At 48.5% G+C, this 27875-nt stretch overlaps 1 protein-coding gene across 1 annotated transcript in view; it reads right to left on the bottom strand.

Annotated features, from left to right (window-relative positions):
* The window catches only part of LOC115097297 (tricarboxylate transport protein, mitochondrial-like), a 60126-nt gene that overhangs the window by 26413 nt on the left and 5838 nt on the right, over positions 1–27875 (bottom strand). Inside the window, exons 2-3 of the mRNA XM_029612996.1 lie at positions 7673–7780; positions 6787–6886 (exon numbers count right to left, since the gene is read on the bottom strand). Coding sequence (XP_029468856.1) covers positions 6787–6886; positions 7673–7780 — 208 coding nt within the window. The remainder of the gene's footprint in view (positions 1–6786; positions 6887–7672; positions 7781–27875) is intronic.

The raw sequence follows: 27875 nt of genomic DNA on the forward strand, positions 1-27875 counted from the left end.
CATATGGGGAGTGGAAATCCGAATGAACTGTATTCGATGGGGGGGGAAAGGCTGATGTGCACGGAGCAGGAGAGGGACCTTGGGGTGATAGTGTCTAATGATATGAAGTCTGCGAAACAATGCGACAAGGCGATAGCAAAAGCCAGAAGAATGCTGGGCTGCATAGAGAGAGGAATATCAAGTAAGAAAAGGGAAGTGATTATTCCCTTGTACAGGTCCTTGGTGAGGCCTCACCTGGAGTACTGTGTTCAGTTCTGGAGACCGTATCTACAAAAAGACAAAGACAAGATGGAAGCGGTACAGAGAAGGGCGACCAGGAAGGTGGAGGATCTTCATCGGATGACGTACGAGGAGAGATTGAAGAATCTAAATATGTACACCCTGGAGGAAAGGAGGAGCAGAGGAGATATGATACAGACTTTCAGATACTTGAAAGGTTTTAATGATCCAAAGGCAACGACAAACCTTTACCATAAGAAAAAAATCAGCAGAACCAGGGGTCACGATTTGAAGCTCCAGGGAGGAAGATTCAGAACCAATGTCAGGAAGTATTTCTTCACGGAGAGGGTGGTGGATGCCTGGAATGCCCTTCCGGAGGAAGTGGTGAAGACCAGAACTGTGAAGGACTTCAAAGGGGCGTGGGATAAACACTGTGGATCCATAAAGTCAAGAGGCCGCCAATGAAGAGTGGGTGACTCGCCAGAATGATGGCTACTGCCTGGACACAATACCCTTATTCAATAAACATACACATGGTTACTGTGACTCCAACATCACTCTAAGCTTCAACAGCAAGAGGAAATGTGGAAAAAAGGATTTGCACTCACAAAGCCGGGAGTAGCTGGCTTGTTACGGCGGTTACTACCCCAAACGAAATGTGCCTGATACTTCATTTTAGATGCATATCCAGCATAGCTCTCTGCTTCAACGGCAGGGGAGAAGAAAAACAACCAATAAGGGCTGTATAACATAGTCTGGGTTAAAACAAATAAGCATGGGTGTAGCTTGCTTATTGCAGCGGTTACTACCCCTACTACCCCCTAACTAATCAAGCTAGATATTTCACTTGGATGCAGCTCCATCACTGCTCTCTACATTAATGGTGGGGGAGGAAGGGAAATAGAACCAAGAGCTAAAAGAAACAGATAAGTATGAGAGAAAAAATGTGTGAAGCTTACTGGGCAGACTGGATGGGCCGTTTGGTCTTCTTCTGCCGTCATTTCTATGTTTCTATGTAATGACTACTAAGAAAAGCACCTTCCATGTAAGGAATTTTTCCTCACAAGAGTGTAGAGGCTCGAACAGTGAGCGCATGAGCCTTGTTAGTACTAAATTCAGGTCCCATTCAGTGACCAGTGGTCAAATGGGAGGTTTAAGGTGAAGTAAGCCTCTCATGAACCGACTTACTAGGGGTTGTGCTGTTATTGGCGCATCTCCTATTCCCTTGTGGTACGCTGCTATGGCACTTCGGTGTACCCTTACAGAGGATGTCTGGAGACCAGTATCCGACAGGTGGTATAGGTAATCTAGTAAAGAAGAGTGGGGCAGGAGAAAGGTTCTATACCCTTTTGTGTGCACCATTTTGTAAATCTAGTCCACTTAAAGTGGTAGGATTTACGTGTGGAAGGCTTTCATGAAGCTACTAGAACTTGAGAGACTTGTGTTGAAAGATTAAGCGGTTGCAGAATTAAGCTTTCAACATCCAAGCTGTTAGGGCAAGAGTTGTCAGGTTGGGATGATGCAACTTGCCCTGATTCTGAGTAATGAGAGTGGGCTCTGTGCCCAGGCGGATTGGTTGTGAGATCGAGAGGTCGAGCAGTATGGAAAACCATACTTGTTGAGGCCAGTACGGGGCTATAAGGATCATCGTCCCTCTGTCCTATTGTAGCTTCACGAGAGTTTGCGCTATGAGCGGAATTGGAGGATACGCATATAGAAGACCTGTGATCCAGGGGCGAGCAAATGCGTCCCTGGGGACTGTTTGTCAACGTCCGTGGAGGGAGCAGAACCTTTCCACTTTGTGATTCAGTGTGGATGCAAAGAGGTCTATGGTTGGGCGACCCCAGCGTTGAAAGATTTTGCTCGCTACACGTGGGTCCAGCAACCATTCGTGGGGATTAAAATGTCGACTGAGATCGTCCGCTAGGATGTTTTTGATGCCCACCAGATAAGTTGCTCGGAGATGTATGGAATGCTCTAGAGCCCAAGCCCAAATCTGTACTGCTTTCTGGCATAGCAGATAAGAGCCCGTGCCTTCTTGTTTGTTTATGTACCACATTGCTACTATGTTGTCTGTTTGTATCAGCACAGTCTTGTTTGAGAGGCAGTCTTTGAAAGCATAAAGGGCATCTCTCATTGCTCGAAGTTCCAAGAAGTTTATTTGCTACTGCTTTTCGAGCATAGTCCACGTCCCTTGTGTTTGAGGATTGTTGACGTGAGCTCCCCATCCAAAGTTGGAGGCATCTGTAGACAGGATGACTTGCGGATTTGCCGGTTGGAATGGGAGACCAGCTTTCAATGCTGTTTGATTTGTCCACCAGTGGAGCGATAGGCGCAGCTGGTGGATGATTTGAATGGTGTATGACAGTGGTTGGAAAGCTTGTAGCCATTGAGATTTCAAAGTCCATTGGGTTCTTCTCATGGCTAACTTTGCCATAGGAGTGACGTGTACTGTCGAGGCCATGTGTCCTAGTAGTACCAGAATTTGATGGGCGGATGCGAACTGGTGATGAATTATAACGTACGCCAAGCATGTCAGATTGTCGGCACGGTCGCTTAGAAGAGAAGCTTTCGCCACTGGTGTCGAGGTCTGCTCCGATGAATGTGAGGAGTTGAGATGGCTCGATGTGGGATTTTGGTTAATTGATGAGAAATCCCAGAAGGTGTAATAGTGTTATTGTGGTTTTCAAGGCAGACAGCGCTTCCTGTTGGGATGGACTCCTGATTAAACAATCGTCTAGGTATGGAAAAACATGAATACTGTTTTTTCTTAGATGTGCGGCCACCACTGCTAGACATTTTGTGAATACTCGAGGGGCAGAGGCTAGGCCAAATGGAAGGACTCTATACGGGTAATGATTCTTTCCCACTACAAATCATAGGTACTTGTGATGTTGTATGGAAATTGGTATGTGAGCATAAGCGTCTTGAAGATCCAGAGAACAGAGCCAATCTCCCTTTTGAAGCAATGGAAGGATGGTTCCCAGGGATACCATTCAAAAATTTTCTTTGTGAAGAAATTTGTTGAGATTGGGGAGGTCTACGATAGGACGAAGGCCGCCCGTTTTCTTTGGAATGAGGAAATAGCGGGAGTAGAACCCTGTCCCTTGTTGAGACCAGGGCACTGGTTCGATGCCCCTGGCGGTCAGCAAAGTAGAGAGTTCTACTTGGAATTGAGGTGAGATGACTATGTTTGTCCAAAGTGGAATGGGAGGAGAATGTGGGGGTATCGTGTTGCATTTTAGGAGATATCTCCAATTTAGTATGGCTAATACCCATTGGTCTTTTGTGATGCGACTCCATTGGTGTTGGAAATAATGAAGTAGACCGACTGGTAGGGAGGGCATAGGGTTTAGAAAGAGGCTGCTGTTCTCTTGGCTCGGTTCAAAAACCCGCCGCTGGTCCAGTTTGGGGTGGTGGCTGGGTTTTTTGTTGCTTCGGCTGATGTGGACGTCCTCTCTGTGAGGGACGGTACTGACGTGCTGAAGAGGCAGGTGGGTAATACCTTCTAGGTCTGTAGAAGGGTCGCCTCGTGTCCCTGCGAGGTGGTCTTAGGGAAGATGGCTGATCTGCTGGCAATTTGGAGAGCTGTTGGAGAGTCTCATGACGATCTTTCAACTGAGATACCGTAGCTTGGATCTTTTCACCGAAAAGATTGTCTCCAACACAAGGGAGATCTGCTAGCCTTTCCTGAACTTCCTGTCTGAGGTCAGAGGCCTTGAGTCAGGCCCATCGTCTCGCATTTATGCAGAGGCAGATAGGCGAGTTGATGTCTCAAATACGTCGTAAGCTGCTCTCACCTCGTGTTTGCCAGATTCTAATCCTTTTTCAACTAATGTAGCCAAAGATAGTTGATGTTGCTGTGGGAGGTTATCCACAATACCCTGTACTTGTTTCCACAAGTTTCTTTTGTATTGTGTCATATACAGCTGGTATGCTGCAATGCGTGCTACCAGTATGGAACCTTGATAGACCTTCTTCCCTAAGGTATCCAAAAAGCATTGCTCCTTCCCTGGTGAGACAGAGGAATGAGGTTTTTGTTTTCGGGCCTTCTTCTGAGCAGATTCTACCACTATCGAATGGTGAGGTAGTTGGGGGGTTTTGGTACCCTGAGCATGCTGCACTAAATAAGTGGCATCTGTTCTCCTATTCACTGCTGGGACTGAGCAGGGATGTTCCCACATTCACTGTTCTAGTTCCAAAAGGACTTCATGGATTGGGATAGCCATAATTTCCTTCGGTGCATCCACGAACTGCAGGACTTCTAGGGTCTTATGTCTGGTATCCTCCTCTGATCAATTCAAAATGAATTGTATCTGCCATTTCCTTAATAAAATTTGTAAATGACAAATCTTCTGGAGGGGATTTCTCTCTCTCCTCTGGTGGAGAGGGCTCTGATTGCAGTTCCTCTGACGCCGTATCCGTGTCAACATCCTTCCAAGGTGTATATTGAGGATGATAAGGGGAGTCAGGATCCTCTGGTTGTATATGATGCTTTGATTTAAACACAGCTTTTGTTGGTATGTGTTTTGGCATTGTTGGTAGTGAGGGCATCGATGGGGAATTGATGGGCCTAGATGGCATTGGTGGAAATCTATTCCTTGTATCCCCTAATGGACCTGGATGTATTGGCATCGATGGATCCTTGAAAGGCATCGATGGCGTCTTCGGAACTCGATGCCGATGAAGCCCCTATGGTCCTGGGGCAGGATCAGAGTCTTCCCTGTCGTCCTCCGATGATCCGGGAATCGGGATGCCTGGAGCCATCGGCGGGTGTATTGGCGTTGATGGCTATATCGATGGAATCTGTGCCAGTGTCGGAGGGAAGGCTCCTATCAAGGCATAGAGTCTATTCAGCAAAGGCTGAAAAATTGACTGGTCTAATGCCGATTTCGGTACTGATGGCACTGTCGGAGGCTGTATATTCCTCAAAGACTCGACGACTGCTTGTTGGACTAAATTAGTCACTTCTTCCCTTGAAATCGGGGTAGTGTCCACTGCCACTGGGGAAGGTACTGCTGGCACTTCCACGATGATTCGTGGTGGCACATCCTCTGACACCGAACCCGGTGGAGAGCGCTGCGGTTCCTAGTGTACAGCCGGTGGAATTGGCTCTAGTACACGGACCTTCTTTGGCATCGGCTCGATGGATTTCGATCCTGACGTCAATGCTTTGCTATCTGTTGGGTCGATGGTGATGCTGCTTCTTTTCTCGATGACTCTTCGATGCTAAAGATGCCATCGAGGATATCGACGGTGCCAGTGACGGAGGGTCATCTGTTCGTTTTTCACCTCGATGTTTAGTTACCGAGGGAGGTGTTATCCTTGGGGACGATGTCGAAGGAATCTTTTTAAACAATTCTTCCATCTTATCCAAACGGACACGCCTGCCCTTCGGTGTCATCTGGGCACAGGTTGAGCAAGGCCGGACGTCAAGGCCTGATCCCAGGCACAGAACACATACATAATGTGGGTCAGTGATGGACATAGTCCGGTTACAATCCGGACATTTTTTAAACCCAGAGGCCATGATAAAATTGTGGCCTAATAACGGTCGATGACCAGTGGGAATCGATAGTTTTTGATCGATTCCGGTCACCTCACTATCTGAAAAATGTACTCACCAAGACTATGTCGAAGGGAGACCCAATTATGAAGAAAAATGTGACTGAAAGTTTTCTTTCCTTGAGAAATGAGGGAATTTTTTTCCAGGGTTCAATCTGCTTTGCTACAGCAAGGCGGAAAAAAAAGAGATTGAAGGGAGACCCCTGTGGCTGAGAATATCATGGCATGCTGGGCATGCTCAGTAGGCCCACAGTGCCAGCCAAAAGTTTCTAGAAAATCTTGACAGAAGTTTTCCGTACCAGGACTCCATCTGATGATGTCACCCATTTGTGAGGACTATCATCCTGCTTGTCCTGGGATAACAACTTCTACACACAGTTCCACTAAAAACAGCAGCTCCTTCCCCATTTTTTTTCCTTTACAAAAGAAAGCTTTGTGCGGGTTTTGATAAATCCCCATGCATCAAGATATCAGGATTTCAAGAACCCAGTTGCTTGCATGCCTGGGATGAGTGGGTTTTCTTGGCAGGTAAGGCGATGACTTTGGTCCCAAGGGCTGCAGGAGTAAGGGAGAGATGGCAAGGGAACTTGAGAAGGACAGGGGGCCCAGGGCAAGTGCAAGAAATGCTCTCACTCTGCTTTCCCACCCTCAAAGTATTGGGGGAGAGGAAGAAATGCAGAAGTACATGGCATGCAAGTCACCCCTGGCAAAGGAGAAAGTTTGCAATCCCCAATTATTCAGTTGAAAAGCAGAGGGAGAAAAAAAAAAGTTGACATTGAGAGTACAGATGTTCTCTCTTCTCATATATACTTGCATTATATAAAAACACACTTCTATAAGTATTCAGGATACTTAAATATTTGCTGGCTACTATAATGATGCTCATCTGCCAACTTGAGGAGCAAGAGCCATGCCCCGGAACAAACCTAGGTCTCCCTGTGTTATCCTGGGCCAGACTGGCCCATGCTTTCACATTTTCTAACACACTAAATAGTATCTTACCTTACTGCAGACTTTGGTATAGAGCCGTAGAGCAAAGAACTGAGACCTCGGTATAAGCCCTTCACACCGTGATCCTGTACCGTCAGCCGCACACAGTGACCTGCAAGGCAAGGCCCAGGGTTTTCTGAGCAACTGTTTTGAAATTGGGTACCAAGTCAGTACACTGTAAATCTTTATACCATTTTTTAGAGACCATTTATAGCAACTTGATGCAATTGTTGCCTTGCATGTTCCAGTTTATATTAGCTCCCTCAAAAGTATAATATAAAAAATTCTGCTACTAAACTTATTAAAAAAAAAACCAAAAAACAAACCTATCAATGTGAAGATGAACGATTTCCTTTCCTTATATGGACCATTGCACCCATGATGGAGCAGGGATAGATTTAAGTGAAATAAAAGAGTATGAGCTTTCCCATTACAGTACTTGTGAAAGGCATACTGCTCCATTCTCAGAGCAGGAAAAGCATAGGCAGTGGAGGTGCAATTCACACTACGCACTTTGACCCTGTTGCACTGGCATTAGTTCCACACCCAAGACATTTCAGTTGCCATGTCACTATGCCGAGAGTACCGACAATGGCCATGTGCACCCGTTATGACAAAAGGCTGAATTTCCTCATGTGGTCACTTAAAGTCTTCAGTGGCAGTCTACAGAACAGGACCTTTGTAAGGGATCCCCTTTTTCAAAAAAGTTACTCATGCCCTTTTGTCCATGCACTAAATCTGGAGACAGAGCTGTTCCTCTAATCTAACAGGACACCTGTCTGTGATCAACTTTCAACACACTAGAAAGTGACTGAGCAACAAGCAGGAAACTTTTCTAGAACTATGGTTGTTCAAGGATTTTAATTATGCTCAATTAGCATCTGATATTTTGCCTTACCAATGCTCCTGTATCGAGGAGGATTTGCCTTTTCATCCAGTTGCAGCTGTGTTTTTACATATTCTGTAGGAAAAGTGATACAGATTTCGATGCCTCCAGCAATGCCACCTGGTCAGAACAGGGGTGGACAGGTTAATGCCATGTTCTGGCATAGAGAAAACAGAAAAAAAAAGCAATATTTGTGCAAATATCCAAACGAAATCCAATAAGATGAGGAAGAGCCCAGCTTTACAGCACTACATAATAAGACTCACGGGGAAAGACAATACATTCAACATTACCTGGTCTTATAAAAATACAAAATGGCATTCTTTAATTGCCAGATTGTGGAATCAATGGGGGGGGGGGAAAAAAGAGTTACCTCTTCCTTAAGGATTCCTTCAAAGTTGTGAGGCAATAACATCTTTTCTTGCTCAGTATTTATTTATATACCAACATTCAATCTGAGATATCACACCGGTTTACATTCAGGTACTGTAGGTATTTCCCTATCCCCAGAGGGCTTACAATTTAAGTTTGTACCTGAAGCAATGGAGGGTAAAGTGACTTGCCCAAGGTCACAAGGAGCGGCAGCGGGACTCGAACCCTGGTCTCCTGTTCGTAGCCCACTGCTCTAACCAATAGGCTATTCCTAGTACATGTTTATCAACTTAAACTAATCTATAAGAGCTGGCATAAAGCAATCCAGCTAGGAAAGTCATTTTTACTAACATCACTGCATTTTCTAACCTCTCTGATATGAACAGAGACTTATCAGATTGTACTGATGTCTGGCTGTCATCCTCCCCTAACTTTTGAACAGCTGGACCTAGTCCAACAAAACATGGGGAGGAGCCTGTCGTGGGGGGGGAACGACAGAAGGGCAGTGTTGGCACTTTCAGCATAACAGCATTGGGGCTAGAACTGAGACTGAATAGATTGCTGTGCTTTTTTTTTTTTTTTTTTTTATAATTTACTCTTTGAGAAGATTACAATGACGGAACATGTTCTCTGCAAATCCATTCTCACGTTACACTGACCATTAAAGAGATAATAAAAAACACTCAAAAACTAATTAATACACGTTCACCATAAACCATGTCAGCTAAAGATTATGAATATCCAGAGTATCCAGTATCCAACTTGTTATTCCCTCCCCTTGACATCCTGGCCGCTGCATATGTCCCATTCTCGCCCCCACCTCCCCCTACCCACTCCTCCCTCTTCACCCCCCATACCATACCCACCCCCTCTTCAAACATTAGCCATATAAGAATATTACTCAGGCTCCCTGATACCCTGGATCCAGTATCCAGAGACTGAGCTGCACAGCACTAGGAAGATCTCTGTGTTCTAGCTCTGTGATAGGAAGTATTGTATTATTTCAAACCAGACTGACAGAGGTTAAGCAGGGAACATAATGTTCTTAGGAATGTAATCAACCTATAAGCTGATACTTTTGATGCAACTCCAAACATTGCTCTCTGCTTCAACGGCAAGAGGTAACGGGGAACTGGACTCAGACCACAACCAACAAGGACCCAAACTTTGACTGTCCGGGAAACTAAATATGGGGAGGGGGGGTGACCTGTACAGCACGGCAGACGCTACCATAAGCTTGCTGGGCAGACTGGATCGTTTGGTCCTTTTCTGCCATCATTTCTATGTTTTATTCTAGGGACAGTTATTGCAGGAAGCAACCCCAATCACGGCTCACCAGAGAAGCCAGACTCTTTGGATGTGATCAGGGCACAGGAGGAAAAAGCACTGCAGTAGGGGTAGGGGAGTAAGAACCAGAGAATAGCAGAAGGGATGGTGGAGGTGAGTAAAGTGAGGGTTGGAGGGCAGAGTATATGCACCAGGAAATAGATGCACTCTAGCAATATGAACTAAAAAAAAAACCCAAACAAATGGGAGGAGCATAGAGCATGACGCACTTGATGAGTACATCACGGCTGGTAACAAGTCCTGGAGGTAAGGAACATTTTTTTCTTAACTTGTGTACTCCATACAGTATATTTCTCCAATCTGGTTTGGTGGTAGTGCAAGAAAAGGGTATAGTCCAGCTTTCTAAATTTTAAGCAAAGCAAAAAGAAAAACCAAACAAGGTTCATGTAAAAATCATTCCTATAAGTACTGGGAGTTGTGCAAATAAGAGCCTAGATTTATGGCAGCCTTGACCAGGAGCAAATATATTCAGGTCACAGGGCTGCCGAAGACCAAATAAGATGCAGGTGTACTTTAGGAAAGGGGATTTTGTGTGGTCTACAGGGAGTGTAAGATGTGTGTGTCTATGGAAGTTCCTGCAAGACTTTTTTTCCAGGCCAGGCCAAGTATTTTCTTCTAAAGAAGGTTTTTGGGTTTTTTTGGTAATTGAAGTTTTTATTAACATATGCAAATGAACATAACAGCAAGATGCAGGCCAATACCACAAGCACCAAACAATAGATTTAAGCATCTGGAAATGTTGCCGAACAATAAAAATAGCATAATTTTCAATGAACAGGTTTTGTCTGGATTTTTTACCCCGTTGTAACCCCCCCCCCGGTCATCAATACTGACAGCAATAAATGAAGATAGTAGGGAAGACTCAATGGGATATTTATAAGTGACTTTCAGCCGGGTTATACACATTACCAAGCAATGAGACCAAATGTCCCTATGAGGGGCCAACCTGTCCTGTGGGACAGCGGTGAGTTCTCTCATATAATAGAGATTCTATCTAGTCTAGACTGGATGGTTCCCAATGTGTGTGTGGGGGGGGGGGGGGGCCCCGTTTGTGCCACCAATGCACACATTTCACATCTGGCTGAGGAAACTACTCGCTGGATCCATTTAACAGCCGGGCTGGTGCCTTGAGTCGGCAGCAGATTAAGCAAACAACTTTTGGGATCTCTAGGTATACGAGTACATAGTATCAGACAAAATTAAGCACCTCGTCCCAGAACAAGACTATACTTGGGCACTCCCACCACATGTGGAAAAAGGTTCCTACCTCACCGCAGTCTCGCCAGCACAGGTTATTATCCCCCCTGCTCTGAAATTGCATAATCTATCTGGGGTGAGGTGCTACTGATATAATACTTTATAGGCACTCTCTTAATTGCAGAGGACATTGAACAACTACCAGTTGCAATGAATGTGTGTTCCCAGTCACCATCCCCCAGCGTCTCTCCTATGTCTCGTTCCCAGGCTAATTGAAAGTTTAACTTGGTCAGAGGCACCCTTTGATGAGTGTCATGATCTTGGATATGGGTTTGACCATCTTCCCTGTGTTGGAACCAACATTTTCAAAAAGGGATTTACCCTGCTCAAGAGCCCCACCAATATGTGTTGCAGTGTAATAGTGGAAGAGTTGATTGTACTTGAGAAAATAGTTAGGAGAAAGATCACTAAAGGGCATCAGGATGCAGCCATTCCAGAGGTGTTCCCAAGTGTAGAGTCCTTTGTCTTGCCAAAACCTTATGTATGGCAGTGTGCCCAGATGAAAGGACAAACAAGAATGATGTGAGAAAAAAAAAGGAAAATTGGTTCTTACTTGCTAATTTTCGTTCCTGTAGTACCACAGATCAGTCCAGGACAGCTGGGTTTTGCCTCCCCACCAGCAGATGGAGACAGAACAAGACTTTGCGGACTCTATCCTATACCCCTGAGGTGCCACCTAGTGCTGCCAGTATTATACAGTACCCAAGCAGAAATAAAGATATAAAAACCAGAAATGTCAACTAGAAAAAACTACCTCCCTCCGAAGAGCAGAGGATATGAAACACTGCAAAAACCGCATGAATCAAACAAAAACATGCCGAAAACGGAGCCCTAAAGAGGGATAGTCAATAAAAACTTGCAGAGAGGTTGACCAGCCACCAGCCGAACGGACTCCATCTTCTCCCCGGGCGGGCATCTGGACTGATCCGTGGTACTACAGGAATGAAAATTAGCAGGTAAGAACCAATTTTCCTTTCCCTGTACATACCCGGATCAGTCCAGGACAGCTGGGATGTACCAAAGCTTTCTCAACCAGGGTGGGACAGAGTCCCGCTCGGAGCACACTGGCCCCAAAAGAACCAGGCTCTGGAGCCCTGACATCAAGCCGATAATGCCTTGCAAGAGTATGTGGAGACTGCCGCCCTAATAATTTCCTGTGGTGACACCTGCTGACACTCCGCCCAAGAAGTAGACTGCGAGCAAGTGGAATGAGCCTTAAGTCCAGACGGAATCGGTAGACTCTGGACCAGATAAGCCGTGGCTATCGCCTCTTTCAACCATCAGGCAATTGTGGACTTAGAAGCTTTCTGCCCTTTTCTGGGCCCACTCCACAGTACGAAAAGGTGATCAGAGAGCCAAAAACTGTTAGTCACCTCCAAGTAGCGCAATAGAACCCTCTTCATGTCCAACTTCTGCAACTCTCTAGACTCTGGAGAAGAGTCCACCCCCGCGAAGGAAGGGAGTTCCACGGACTGGTTCAAATGAAAGGAGGATATCACCTTCAGGAGAAAGGAAGGAATGGTGCTCAAGGAGACCCCTGCCTTGGAAATCCTCAAGAAAGGCTCCCTACACAATAAAGCCTGCAACTAGATACCCGCCTGGTGGAAGAAACCGCCACTAGAAAAACCACCTTCAAAGTCAGATCATTCAAGGTCGCATGTCGCAAGGGCTCAAAAGGCAGAACAAAGTGTTTTGAGCACCAAGTTGTACCTCCACGATGGACAAGGACTCTGGACCGGAGGACGAAGATGCTTAGTGCCTCGTAAGAAACGAACCACGTCTGGGTGAGAGGCTAGCACAATCCCCTGCACCTTCCCTCGAAAACTGCCTAGAGCCGCCACCTGCACCCGCAGTGAATTGAATGCCAAACCCTTGGCTAGGCCTGCCTGTAAGAAATCCAGGACTTCCGGAATAGACGCCCTGGCGGGCTGCACATGGTGGTCGATACACCAAGACTCAAACGCTCCCCAAACTGGAACATACGCCAAAGTAGTAGAAGTTTTACGGGAACGCAAAAGCGTGGTCATCACCGCATCTGAGTAACCCTTACTCCTCAACCGGCACCTTTCATAAGTCATGCCACTAGACAAAAGCGATCTGCCCCTGTGAAACAGACGGGCCCCTGCCGCAACAGCGTGGGAGATGGACGAAACCTCAGTGGACCGTCCACTGCCAGATTCAGGAGATCTGCGAACCATAGGCACCTCGGCCACTCCGGGGCCACGAGAATCACTCTTCCGGCGTGCCCCTCGATGCAGCGTAGGACCTTGCCCACCAATGGCCATGAGGGAAACACATACAACAGAATGTCCTTGGGCCAGGGGAGGACCAAGGCGTCCACCCCTTCCGCCCCCAGTTCTCGTTGCCGACTGAAGAACAGAGGAGCCTCGGCGTTGCAGTGCATGGCTATCAGATCCATGGCCGGTCTGGACCACCGGTCGCACAGAAGACGAAAGGTGTTGGAGAGTTCCCACTCCCCGGGATCCAGTTGGTGGCGACCGAGGAAATCCGGTCGGACGTTGTCCACACCGGCAATTTGAGTCGCCGCTATCCGGCAAAGATGCTTCTCCACCCAGCTGAACAAGAGCTGGGCTTCTGCCGCCACTGGACAGCTCCTGGTGCCGCCCTAACGATTGATGTAGGCTACCGTCATCGCATTGGTGGAGAGCACCTTCACCAACGGGAGGAGGGCCTGGAGCGCTAAGCTAACCACTCTGGTCTCCAAGCGATTGATCGACCAGGAGGCTTCCTGCCTGGTCCATTGACCCTGGACCGCCATATCTCGACAAACTGCTCCCCAGCCAGAAAGGCTGGCATCCGTGGTCACTACGATTCAACAGGGAGTCTCCAAGTCCATCCCCTGACGCAAGTTGTGCGGTGAAAGCCACCACTGAAGACTGGAACACACCGCCCCCGGCAGGGGCAGGACAATGTGGAAAAGCTGCGAGCAAGGATTCCAGCGGGACAACAAAGCTGAGTGAAGAGGTCGATGGTCGAGGCCATGGAGCCCAGGACCTGCAAATAATCCCAGGCTATGGGTTGAGCGAGAGATTAGAAATCCGCCACTTGTGCCGTGAGCTTCTTTCCTCCGTCAGAAATACTTTTCCTAAGGCAGTATCAAAACGAGCTCCCAGGAACACCAAGTTCTGAGAGGGGGCCAGATGACTCTTCTCGGGGTTGACCACCCATCCTAAGGAGTCCAACATCCAGAGGACACGCGCCACCGCATCCCTGCAGAGACTTTCCGACTTTGCTCGAATTAGCCAATCGTCCAGGTAGGGATGACCAGAACTCCCTCCCGTCGCAAGGCGGCCGCAACCACCACCATCACCTTGATGAATACCCTGGGCGCCGTTTCAAGACCGAACGGGAGGGCGCAGAACTGAAAATGGCGCCCCAGGACCGCAGGTACCTCTGATGATCCGGACGTATGGGGATGTGGAAGTACGCCTCCGTCAGGTCCAGTGAAGCCAAGAACTCCCCCTTGTGCACCGAAGCTATGACAGAGTGAAGCGATTCCATCCGAAAACAGGGTACCTTCAGAGCGTGATTTACTCGCTTCAAATCAAGGATGGGACAAAAGGACCCATCCTTTTTTGGTACCACAAAGTAGATGGAATAGCGCCCACGCCTTAGCTGCTCTGCGGGCACTGGAACTATGGCCCCTAGATCTTGCAGGTGCTGCAGGGTGACTTGAACCGCCCTGCGCTTTAGGCTGGTCACGCAAGGGGACACTATGTAATGGTCCTTGACTGGCCGAGCAAAATCTAAGGCATAGCTGTGCTCTATTATGCCGAGGACCCATTGATCGGAGGTCAGTTGGGCCCACGCCTCCCAGTAACGAGATAATCGTCCCCCGATTCTTGGAACGGAAGGGTGGGCCGGACTCACTTCATTGCACAGTCTTGGAGCCCCCATGGGACTGGGGAGAACAGTCTCTGGCTGGGCGACAGCCCCGAAAGGACTGGTTCCAAGAAGCATGGTGGGGCGTGCTAAGATGAAACGACGACCCAGTGGACCGGGAAGACCGGAAACAATGATTCCCCCAGTATCGAGTTCGCTGAGGAAAGGAACTTTTGGACAGAGGTCTATCCTCCGGCAACCTGTGGACCTTATTCTCACCCAAAGACTTAATCATATCCTCCAACTGTTGCCCAAAAAGGAGCTTCCCCTTGAATGGCAAGGAACTCAGCTGCGCTTTAGAAGACTTATCCGCTGCCCAGTGCCTGAGCCATAGGAGCCTGCGGGCAGACACCGCTGAAACCATCGTCCGAGCAGACGTCCTCAAGAGATCATACAGGGCATCTGCGCTGTACGCCACTGCCGCTTCCAGCCGACTAGCTCGAACCGCTGCTGCGCCAGACAGGTCTAACTCAGCCTGCCAATCCTGAACCCAGCTGAGACAAGCCCTCTGGCAAAGCTACTACACATCACTACCCGGATCCCGAGGGCCGACACCTCAAACATCTTCTTAAGCTGCAGTTCCAGTTTACGATCCTGCAGGTCCTTCAATGCAGTGCCCCCTGTGACCGGAATGGTGGTCCTTTTGGTGAATGCAGTGACCGCGGAATCAATCTTGGGAAGCCTGAGGAGCTCCAACGCATCCTACGGGAGCGGATACAATTTGTCCATCGCCCGTCCGACCTTCAAGCCAAGATTTGGATTGTCCCACTCTTTGAATAACAAATCCGTGACCGTCAAATGAAAGGGAAAGGAACGAGCCGGACCTCGGAGACCCACCATGACGGGGTCCATAGCCCCAAACCTGGAATTCTCAGGCGGGACTTCAATAGCGAGCTCCTCCAGAATGACGGATATCAGCGGTCCCTGCTCATCTGTTCGAAACAGGTGCACCACTTTGGGATCATCGCCCTCCACCGCCGGGACAACCCCCCGGTTTGGACGGCTGAGGGTGTAGATCCAGATCCTCCTCCTGCCCATCCCCTGGAGCCGATGGGGGTGCTGGATCGTCATCCGATGAGTCTGCCTGAGAAGACTCAGTCAGCTGGGACCGAGACCGGAGAGGGCGCTTCGCTTTGGGGGCATCTCTGCCCCCAGACGGCCTGGAGCATTTCTGCAAGGAAGACTCCTGGGGCAACTTGGAGTGCAACCTCTTCTCCGATTTGTGAGCCTTGAAGAACTTATGCAGCAAGTCAACAAACTGGGAGGAGAACGAAGAAGAAGAAGAATCCTCGACTCCAGATCCTCCTCGTCCGAGAAATTCCCCTCATGGTTATCCGGAACTGCGCCCCCACCAGGAGCAGCCAGCATCGGGGAGAGCGGAGGAGGAGAGGACCCCTCCGCTACTCTTTCCTGGTCCTGGAAAGTTTTTAATAAAGCCTCCAATCCAGCACTCAGCCGGAAAGGAGCAGAGTCCTTCTCCCCCCGATCGGGCCTCCAGGGCTCACGACGCGGCCTGGAGCTTTCCCTAGGAGCCCTGGCATGTAAATCCTGCGATGGGCCCCCCCCCACCAGAGAGACAGGCTGTACAAACTCCAGCGCGGGAAATCCGCGTGCACGCACTGCCACAGGCAGAGCAGGCCACACCACACGGCATATCCCCGGGCTCGATTTTTGACTACCCGAAAAAAGAACCGCGGCAATTGGAGCAATTTCCCGGTCAAACAACGTGCCGAAAAAGCGGCGAAAATGGAGCGAACACCCGGCCGGAGGGTCCTTACACCCCAAGGTAAGTTTCCTAAAACTTTTGTAAATTTTTGAAATTTTCTTTTTACCTGGATGAAGTCAGGTTGGCTGAGGGGGAGAGAGCCGAGACCCCCGGCATCACCCTTTGCTACGGCAGTGGTAGGGTCCCCAACCCTCTGCTCTACAGCCTCGAGTACCAGGGGGGATGGTCCTACCAGGACCTGACAACCCCCTGGGAAGCTAGACGCTGCCTTCACTACTTTTCTTCTTCTTTAACTTTTTTTTTTTTTTTAAAGGAGCCCTGACAAAGTTTCCCTAGTAAACCAACACAGCGCTAAGCTAAGAAAAGTAGAACAAACTACCCCTAACTTACGGGCCGATACAGTAAAGTCTGCGGGAGAGCGGGCATTCGCCCTCTCTCCCGGCGAGCACACCGGGCAAACGCCGGTGCCTGCGATTCTGTATTTAAATTAGGTCCAGCGGTAGATCCGGGCAAAAGGAGGCGCTAGGGACACTACCGCGTCCCTAGCGCCTCCTTTTTGACAGGAGTGGCGGCTGTCAGCGGGTTTTACAGCAGACGCTCAATTTTGCCGACGTCTGTTCTCAAGCCTGCTGACAGCCACGGGCTCGGAAACCGGACGCCGGCTAAATTGAGCGTCCGGTTTTCGGCCTAACAGCCGCGGGCTGAATTCAAATTTTGTTTTTTTTTTTAAACTCTTCGGGACCTCCGACTTAATAAATCGCTATATTAAGTTGGAGGGTGCACAGAAAAGCAGTTTTTACTGCTTTTCTGTGCACTTTCCCAGTGCCGGAAGAAATTAGCGCCGACCTTTGGGTCGGCGCTAATTTCTGAAAGTAAAATGTGCGGCTTGGCTGCACATTTTACTTTCTGTATCCCGCGCGCATACCTAATAGGGCCATCAACATGCATTTGCATGTTGAGGGCCCTATTAGGTGCTGCGGGTTGGATGCACGTTTTCCTCCCCTTACTGAATAAGGGGTAAGGGAAAACGCGCGTCCAATAGCAGGCTAACAGTGCGCTCCGTCAGAGCGCACTGTACTGTATCGGCCTTTTAGCACCTCTAAGAGACACTAAGCTTTGCACCTCCATCTGCTGGAGACAGAAGAATACTGGCAGACACTAGGTAGCACCTCAGGGGTATAAGACAGAGTCTGCAAAGTCTTGTTCTGTCTCCATCTGCTGGTGGGGAGGCAAAACCCAGCTGTCCTGGACAGATCTGGGTATGTACAGGGAAAAAGCGTTTTCCCCCCCCCCGTCAAGCGAGGTCACCATTTCTCCCAAATAGCCAAAATCAGTTGCGAATGAGGAGATAAGCCTGAAACCTCCAGCCTCCCCCTTTGCCAGGCCCTGATATGTAAAGGTAGGTCGCCCGCTCCTTCCATTCTAATTCTCACCCAAGTTTTCGGATGCTCCTGGCAATGCCGCTGAATGAGCACACTCAGTTGGGGAGCACTAAAATACCAGTCTAGGTTTGGCACCTGTAGACCACCCCTTGCTTTGTCCCGATACAAACTAGTTCAGGCCACGCTCTGTGGTCTGCGTCTCCAGATAAATCTGAGGAGCTTATGTTGCCAGAGAGCTAAATGGGAGGCTGGAATGTGGACCAGCAGTGTCTGGAAAAACAAAAGCATGGTAGGATATTCAAAATATAGCGATTCTTCCGAACCAAGCGAAATCTCCTCTATCCCACCGATCTAAGTCCTTCCCTATGCTTGCGAGGAGTGGTCCATAATTAAGACGATATAGCTCTCTATGTTCCGAGCCAATCTTGACACCCAAGTACTTGACCCAGTGTTGCGCAATTTTAAAATGGGAGGACCCCCTTAAGAATTGAAAAGCTGTCCAGTGGCATTGAAATATTGAGAAGCTCTGACTTTTCCTTATTGATTTTAAACCCCAAGACTGTGCCATAGGCCCTGAGTTCTTCTAGTAAGAGTGCTAGCAAGGAAACTGGAGATGTTACTGTAAAAAGCAAGTCGTCTGAGAACATGGATAGTTTGTACTCAGAGGACCCTACTTGTACCCCTAGAATGGCTGGGTGGGATCTCACTAGGGCCATGATGAGTTCCAGGGCGAGAGCAAATAATAGGGGCGAAAGCGGGCAACCATGTCGGGTGCCTCTTTACTGCAAACGGCTGTGTATATTCCCATTAATTTTCACACTTCCCCCAGGGATTTTCATAAAGCTTTTGTATCCACCTGATATAGAAGGGCCCCAAATTGAATTTCTGAAGGACTCTTGAAAAGGTAGGGCCAGTGCACTCTATCGAATGCCTTTTCAGCGTCCACCCCCAAAAGCACCATAGGGGTGTGCTCTTGCTGTGCCCTCCATATAAGCTCTAACACCCGGCACACATTATCGGAGGCCAAGCAGCCCGGGACAAACCCAGATTGGTCTTCGTGTATTAACAAAGGCGCCACTTTTCCCAGCCTGGTAGCCAAAATTTTGGCTAAAAGCTTCAAATCGAGATTAATCAGTGAAATCGGACAGTAGGATGTGCACAATGTGGGGTTGCGTCCACCCTTGGCTAATATAGTGATGACAGCTAAGTTGGCCTCCACAGATATGGCCCCATCAGACTGCAAGGCATTAAAATTTTGGAGCAATGGTGGGATCAACTCGGCCTGGAAAGTTTTATAAAATTTGGCCGTATACCCATCGAGATCTGGTGCCCACCCCAGCTTCAAATCATGGATAGCCTGGTAGAGTTCAGTGTGGGTGATCTCAGCATTCAGGAACTCACATGCCTCTGCCGATAAAGAAGGCAGCTCCACCTTTTGAAGGTAATCATCAATTATAGAGTCGCTACCCAAGGCGTCAGAGGCATACAGTTCTTCGTAGAATCTAGTAAAGCGGATACGGATCTCACTGACCTCATACAACATCGAACCTGTGGAATCCTTGATTTTAGTAATAAGAGATTGGGCCACCCTTTCCTTAAGCTTTCTTGCTAGTAGGCGGCCTGCTTTATTACCAAATTCGAAATATTTCTGTCAGAGCAAATCTAGAAGAAAGGCTATTTTCTCCAAATCTAGAGAATGCAGCTCCCTCTTAGCGGCTTGCAGGGACTCTAGTGTTTTAGGACCAAGGGACCTCTTGTGACATAATGACAGTTTAGCAATATGCTGCATAAGGATAAGGCGTTAGCATTCTTTTCCTTTTTGAGGAAGCTTGCCCGGGCAATTAGTTTCCCCCTGACTACCGCTTTCTAACAGTCCCAGACTGTTCCCAGGGATACTTCCCCAGTAGAATTCAGTTGTATGTACTCCTTAATCACCTGGCAAGGATTCCACAAAGGGTTTGTCATTTAATAGGTTGTCGTTTAAGTGCCAGTACAGATTTCCTTGAGATCGGGGGGATAGTCTTATGTCTAACCATATTGGCACATGATCCAACCAAGTAATATCCCCGATATCAGACTTAGTGACTAGTTCCGCAAATTTCTTTATCAATTAAATACATGTCAATACGAGAATATGTTTGAGGGATATGCAAAAAAAAATGTATAATTGCAGAGGGTCGGATTATGCACGTGCCAAATATCGATCAACACCCTATCACTAATCGGATTTTTTAAGGCCCTTCTGTGAGCTTGCCCTCCCCCAGCCACAGGGTGCGAACTATCCAAATAGGGGTTGGTCAGGTTAAAATCCCCACCAATTATGACCTTCCCCTCTGCCAAGTTCTCTATCAGGTTGGATAAATTCTGTAAAAATGGGGTCTGATCCGAATTTGGACTATATACAGAAACAAGTGTTAATAAATTATTATTAAGTAATACTTTCAGAGCTACATCTCATCCCTCAAGGTCTCTGCGGACATCTTTAACATCTAAGAGCAGGGATTTGGAGAATAAAATCCCACCCCTCCATATTTTCTGTGGATTGAGGTAGAAGCTAAAAATTGTTGTGGAAAAAGTCTGTCCCAGAGCAGCTGTTCTGCCCGCTTTAGTAGATGGGTTTCCTGGGAAAAAATTATATTTGCCCGTTCCTGTTTTGCTTCTTGGAAAAGCAGTTTCTGCTTTGTAGGGAAGTTGAGGTCCTTAACATTTATTGAGAGTATACGTAGCTCAGCTATAAGAAATTATTAAAGATATATATCTTTAAGGCATACTATCCTAGGCATTCACTCCCCAGCTAAAGAGTACAAAGAGCTCATCTGAGCCTCTTTGCAAGACAGAGGTGGTACCCATCAATGATCGACTGAAGACCACATACACCCCCCCCCCCCAATAGCCCCTGATTAAGCACCCACAGCTCTCCATGGTGGGCTCCCTCCTCCTGGAGGTGTGACAGCATCAAGTCATGACCCCTTTCTCCCGGGGTCCTCCCGACCCATAATAAACAAGGATATTTGCTGAATAGTCGTGCCCCTTGTCATCAGTGAACACAGGGGGCCAGACGCATGGAAGAACAAGGATCCTCCCTTTCTCCTACCCTTTTCAATATCTACCTTCTCCCCCTGTGCCATCTATTAAATAGTCTCAAGCTCATTCACTACATCTACGCTGACGATGTTCAGATTCTGATTCCCATAACAGAATCCATCACCAAATCCCTCTCGCTCTGGAACAACTGCCTACAATCTATCACCAATCTCCTCAACAGTCTAAATTTGGTCCTCAACTCCGCTAAGACCGAACTTCTACTCATCTCCTCCAACTAAGACAACCACTCTCCACAGACCCTCCACAACTACCAGCTCACCCACACTCAAGTAAGAGATCTGGGAGTAATTCTCGACAACCGCCATAATCTAAAGCAGTGGTTCTCAACCTTTTTTTGGCCGGGACACACCTGACAAATGGTTCTCATATGCGTGACACACTGAACATGTGACCATCACGGGGCTAAGTGTAAACATGCACTCTGCATCCACAGGAATCTCCTCAACCCTCAGCAATGAGTGCAGAGCAGATCTAGGGCATAACCCGTACAACTCACCATACAAAAAAAAGATATTCTGGTTCTGATGACATCTCAGTAAAAGCAAAACAAACTCCCTTTACTACCAGGCACAATAGCCTTCCTTATGAAAAGACAGTAATTTACCACTAATGCATATCCTATTGAGAAAACACATCAAATAAGATTGATACAAATGCCTACATGCTAGTAAAATACCTCACCTCGGTCACACACCCAGAACTGACCTTCACCAAGTACAGAAAAAAACACAAATTATAAATATGGAGACAGAAACTGGAACGGAAAACCAAAAAAGCCACTCTGCATACAGTGCGAACCTGGAGAAATGGAAAGAGAAATATAGCACCTAACAGACTCAGGATTTGCATTAATGCACACAAACTAACATGCACAAAGTTACACCTGTATTATGGAACACACGCAAACAGTAACAACCCTATCTAAGAAATACAACTATTAAACCAGGCCCTAAACACTAAAACATTTCCTATTGGGAAAACAGAATAAGCCAAGCTGCTACAGAGCCCCACACTGAAATCATTGTAAAGTTATACCAAAAATGTTACAAAGCAGCTGCTGAACAAATAATATTCAATTAAATACTCATAAAAATTATTAAAACATGTCCAAATATCAATAAAATATTTCAAAACAGCAGACATCGCATAATACCCAATAATTAAAATGGCAGTCAATCAAGAAAAATAAATTTAAAAAGCCACCTTTACTTACCTTCTCCAGCAACTCTCCTACTCCTTTCCCTTCCAGGCCAATAGCACTAACCAGAAGCAGCAAGGGCTGCTGAAGCTCTGTCCTCAATCTTCTTCCTTAGCACCCACAACCAGTCACTCACAACACACACACCCCCAATTAGACCCCACGACCAGTCTCGGTCTCTTTCACACCAGTCATCTTCCTGACCAGTTTCTCTCTCTCACACAGAAACACATCACCTCCCTGACCAGTCTCGCTCTCTCAATCACACTCATGTTCTCTTATATACAAGCTCTCAATCACACACAAAAGCTCTTACACCCATTCACACCAGCTCTCACCCAGGCTTCCATTCACACCCCTACACACAAGCTCTCACCCAAGCACCCATTCACACCCAATGACACAAGCTCTCCCCCAGGTACCCATTCACACCCACAGACACAAGCTCTCCCCCAAGTACCCATTCACACCCTCCGACACAAGCTCTCCCCCAGGCACCCATTCACACCCTCCGACACAAGCTCTCACCCAGGCACCCATTCACACCCTCCGACACAAGCTCTCACCCAGGCACCCATTCACACCCTCCGACACAAGCTCTCACCCAGGCACCCATTCACACCCTCAGACACAAGCTCTCACCCAGGCACCCATTCACACCCACAGACACAAGCTCTCACCCAGACATCCATTCACACCCACAGACACAAGCTCTCACCCAGGCCCCCATTCACACCCTCAGACACAAGCTCTCACCCAGGCCCCCATTCACACCCTCAGACACAAGCTCTCACCCAGGCCCCCATTCACACCCTCAGACACAAGCTCTCACCCAGGCCCCCATTCACACAATCAGACACAAGCTCTCACCCAGGCCCCCATTCACACCCAAGCTCTCACCCAGGCCCCCATTCACACCCAAGCTCTCACCCAGGCCCCCATTCACACACAAGCTCTCACCCAGGCACCCATTCACACCCACAGACACAAGCTCTCACCCAGACATCCATTCACACCCACAGACACAAGCTCTCACCCAAGCCCCCATTCACACCCTCAGACACAAGCTCTCACCCAGGCCCCCATTCACACCCTCAGACACAAGCTCTCACCCAGGCCCCCATTCACACCCTCAGACACAAGCTCTCACCCAGGCCCCCATTCACACCCTCAGACACAAGCTCTCACCCAGGCCCCCATTCACACCCAAGCTCTCACCCAGGCCCCCATTCACACACAAGCTCTCACCCAGGCCCCCATTCACACCCAAGCTCTCACCCAGGCCCCCATTCACACACAAGCTCTCACCCAGGCCCCCATTCACACACAGACACATCAGCTCTCACCAAAAATAACTTCTTCCTTCATTGCAGGGATGGGCTCCGGTTCCGCCGTTGCTTTAATCCGGCGGGCCTTCTTTTTTCGGCGCCACAGGGATGGGCGCCTCAGTCAGAGGTCGGGTTTTCCTCTTCACCGCTACGGGGCTGGGCTCCCGTAGCGGCCTTGCACCGTCGGGGTCGGGTTTTCCTCTTCACCGCTACGGGGATGGGCTCCCGTAGCGGCCTTGCACCGTCGGGGTCGGGTTTTCCTCTTCACCGCTACGGGGATGGGCTCCCGTAGCGGCCTTGTACCGTCGGGGTCGGGTTTTCCTCTTCACCGCTACGGGGATGGGCTCCCGTAGCGGCCTTTGCACCGTCGGGGTCGGGTTTTCTCTTCACCGCTACGGGGATGGGCTCCCGTTAGCGGCCCTTGCACCGTCGGGGTCGGGTTTTCCTCTTCACCGCTACGGGGATGGGCTCCCGTAGCGGCCTTGCACCGTCGGGGTCGGGTTTTCTCTTCACCGCTACGGGGGTGGGCTCCCGTAGCTGCCTTGCACCGTCGGGGGTCGGGTTTTCCTCTCACCGCTACGGGGATGGGCTCCCGTAGCGGCCTTGCACCGTCGGGGTCGGGTTTTTCTCTTCACCGCTACGGGGATGGGCTCCCGTAGCGGCCTTGCACCGTCGGGGGTCGGGTTTTCTCTTCACCGCTACGGGGATGGGCTCCCGTAGCGGCCTTGCACCGTCGGGGTCGGGTTTTCTCTTCACCACTACGGGTTTGGGCTCCCGTAGCGGCCTTGCACCGTCGGGGGTCGGGTTTTCTCTTCACCGCTACGGGGATGGGCTCCCGTAGCAGCCTTGCACCGTCGGGGTCGGGTTTTCTCTTCACCGCTACGGGTTTGGGCTCCCGTAGCGGCCTTGCACCGTCGGGGTCAGGTTTTCTCTTCACCGCTACGGGGTTGGGCTCCCGTAGCGGCCTTGCACCGTCGGGGTCGGGTTTTCTCTTCACCGCTATGGGGCTGGGCTCCCGTAGCGGCCTTGCACCGTCGGGGTCGGGTTTTCCTCTTCACCGCTACGGGGATGGGCTCCCGTAGCGGCCTTGCTTCGTCGGGGTCCTACACTGCTATTCCTCCCACCCCACTCCCGGGCAGTGCCATGCCTGCCTCACCGGCCAATCAAAGGCTTCCTCCCTTCTTCCTACTCCCACTGGCAGGTGGCAGGGAGGAGGCTTCCGATTGGCCTGCGCGGGGGAAGGCAAAATGAAGGAGGCTTCCCATTGGGCAGTGGGGGTAGGAAGAAAGGAGGCTTTCAATTGGACCGCGGGGGCTGGAAAAAGGGAGAAGGAAAGTACAATGGGGCAGTGGGACACCGGGAGACGCGACACACCTGCCGGTGTTTGGCGACACACTAGTGTGTCGCGACACACCGGTTGAGAAGCCCTGATCTAAAGAATATGATCAACACTACAACCAAAGATTGTTTCCACAGACTACAAGTGTTGAAAAGACTGAAACCTCTCCTATACTTCCACGACTTCAGGACAGTCCTTCAATCCTTAATATTCGCTAAAATAGACTACTGCAGCACTCTACTCATAGGTCTACCCAGCTCAACCACCAAACCACTACAGATGATACAAAACGCCACGGCGAGAATTTTAACCAACACCAACAGGAGAGAACATATTACTCCCACTCTCCGAAACTTACACTGGTTACCAGTCTGCCACAGAGTCCTTCACAAAGCACTCACCCTGATACACAAGTCCATCCATAACCATCTTCACCTTGACCTTGAAATTCCTCTCAAACTCCATACTTCCAACAGGCCGATTAGAGAAATCTACAAAGGAGGGCTACAAGCCCCGCCAACCAAAGCCACTCGCCTCATCTCGACCAGGGCCCGAGCTTTTTCAATAGCAGGTCCAGCCATATGGAACAACCTCCCTGCTGACCTCAGACTGGAACCATGCCTACCTACATTTAAGAAAAAGCTTAAGACTTGGCTGTTCTGACAAGCCTTCCCGGATCCTTCGGATACACAATAGACTATCTACCCACTCACGAGCTATGGAACTATGCTACTCCAATTTACCTCATATTGTAGTACCTCTACTAATAATCTAACCTGCACTAGCCCGGATCCCATTATGACTTCTTATGTTTAAGTTATCACCCTACTCGGGCCTTTATTTTCAGCTTAAAGCTTCCAAGTTTGTGGTCCTTGTTTAATGTAACTTTGTTCTCCTTCTGATTATAAATTGCTGTTCCGTTTGTTACTGTTCTCTACCCCCGTTCGATGTAAACCGACCTGATATGGTATTTAACCATGAAGGTCGGTATAGAGAAAAAAAAAAAGCTAAATAAAGTCATCTCGCTGGGTATAACATAAGAACATGCCATACTGAGTCAGAACAAGCCCAGCATCCTGTTTCCAACAGTGGCCAATGCAGGCCATAAGAACCTGGCAAGTACCCAAAAACTAAGTCTATTCCATGTTACTGTTGCTAGTAATAGCAGTGGCTGTCAACTTAATTAATAGCAGGTAATGGACTTCTTCTCCAAGACCTTATCCAATCCTTTTTTTAAACACAGCTATACTAACTGCACTAACCACATCCTCTGGCAACAAAATCCAGAGTTTAATTATGTGTTGAGTGAAAGAACTTTCTCCGATTAGTTTTAAATGTGCCACGTGCTAACTTCATGGAGTTTCCCCTAGTCTTTCTATTATCTGAAAGAGTAAATAACCAATTCACATCTACCTGTTCTAGACCTCTCATGATTTTAAACATCTCTATCATATCCCCCCTCAGCCGTCTCTTCTCCAAGCTGAAAAATCCTAACCTCTTTAGTCTTTCCTCATAGGGGAACTGTTCCATTCCCTTTATCATTTTGGTCGCCCTTCTCTGTACCTTCTCCATCACAATTATATCTTTTTTTGAGATGCGGCGACCAGAATTGTACACAGTATTCAAGGTGCGGTCTCACCATGGAGCGATACAGAGGCATTGTGACATTTTCCGTTTTATTCACCATTCCCTTTCTAATAATTCCCAACATTCTGTTTGCTTTTTTGACTGCCGCAGCACACTGAACCGACGATTTCAATGTGTTATCCACTATGACGCCTAGATCTCTTTCTTGGGTTGGTAGCACCTAATATGGAACCTAACATTGTGTAATTATAGCATGGGTTATTTTTCCCTATATGCATCACCTTGCACTTATCCACAATAAATTTCATCTGCCATTTCGATGCCCAATTTTCCAGTCTGACAAGTTCTTCCTGCAATTTATCACAATCTGCTTGTGATTTAACTACTCTGAACAATTTTGTATCATCTGCAAGTCACCCTTTGTTAGGAAATTCAGATTGTCTGTATGGGTCAGTCAGGATGTTCAGATAGCTGACAGGAAACACTGGGCTGTCTTCTCAACTGCTTGCCTCCCCTATCGACCCTTTGCCACCTCGGTGTGTCGCTCTGGGGTTTGGCAGAATTTCGTGATCAAGGATCCTCTAGTGTCCTCGCAGTTGGGATCCTAACAGCCTGCAAGATATCCAGTGCTTCCTTTACTGATGAAACTCTAGATGAAATGCCGGAGATGGTGAAACTAAGGTCGAAGGTAAATAGCCACCAGTATCTAATCTTATTAGCCCAGAGAATCATGGTAATTTCTCGGAAGCCACATCTTCTGCATATGGTAATCGGGGCTAAGTCCTGGAAGATCTCCACCTTATGATTCTCCAAGATATAGAGCCCATTTTACGCAACTGGAGCACGATCTCTTCCTTTTGTGTATATCTATGAAAACATGCAGTTATGTCCCTGGGTCTCTCCGAGCGATTGACTCCCAGCAAGAGGTACGCCTGTTCTATTTTGATCGCAGCCACCTCCTCGGGGTCAGAGTCTGTACTAAGAATTTGAGTGCAAATGTTGCTGACAGCCTGCTTACAATTACGGAGGTCCTGGAATTCAGGAAGACCACAAAACCTTAAATTTCTTCTCCTAGACCTATTCTCAAGGTCCTCCAGCCGATTTAGTAGATCATCCTGGCATGGGACAGTTTGTCCTGATCCAGCCTGCAGTTAGAGAGTTCAGAGGCCTGATCTTCCAAACTGGCCTCCATCTCAGCAAACCTGCTCCCCAATGCTGTTACATCCTTCTGGATATCAGCTTAACACCCCGTGGAGTTCTTTTTTCAGGCCCTACATATTGCCTCTGAGTTCTCCAAACCAGAGTAGAAAGTCTGTGCGGCTCAGTGGTGCATCCCCTGCCCCCTCCGCTCGGGACAAGCTCACCTCCTCTGCCATGCTTGTGGCCTGCTTTTCGCCGCCGGGGCCCGCCTCCACCACTGCTGCTGTGAAGGAAAAATGCTGTTAAGTCGGGTTTTTTCTTCGGGGCCGCCCTGTCTATGTTAGAGCCGCCCACTAATCCGGTTTTGAGTGCAGTAATCACTCTGGGAAGCGCAATGGGGGCCGATGCGATTGGGTCAGGAGAGGAGCTCCCGGACTAGGCAGCCATTTCCCACAGTGACTTCACTTCCTCCTTCTAAAGAAATTTTAGACAACTACCACTTGGCAAATTGATCAATATTCACTCCAGTGG

Source organism: Rhinatrema bivittatum, chromosome 8 (assembly GCF_901001135.1).
Source record: "Rhinatrema bivittatum chromosome 8, aRhiBiv1.1, whole genome shotgun sequence".
Taxonomy (NCBI): Eukaryota; Metazoa; Chordata; class Amphibia; order Gymnophiona; family Rhinatrematidae; genus Rhinatrema; species Rhinatrema bivittatum.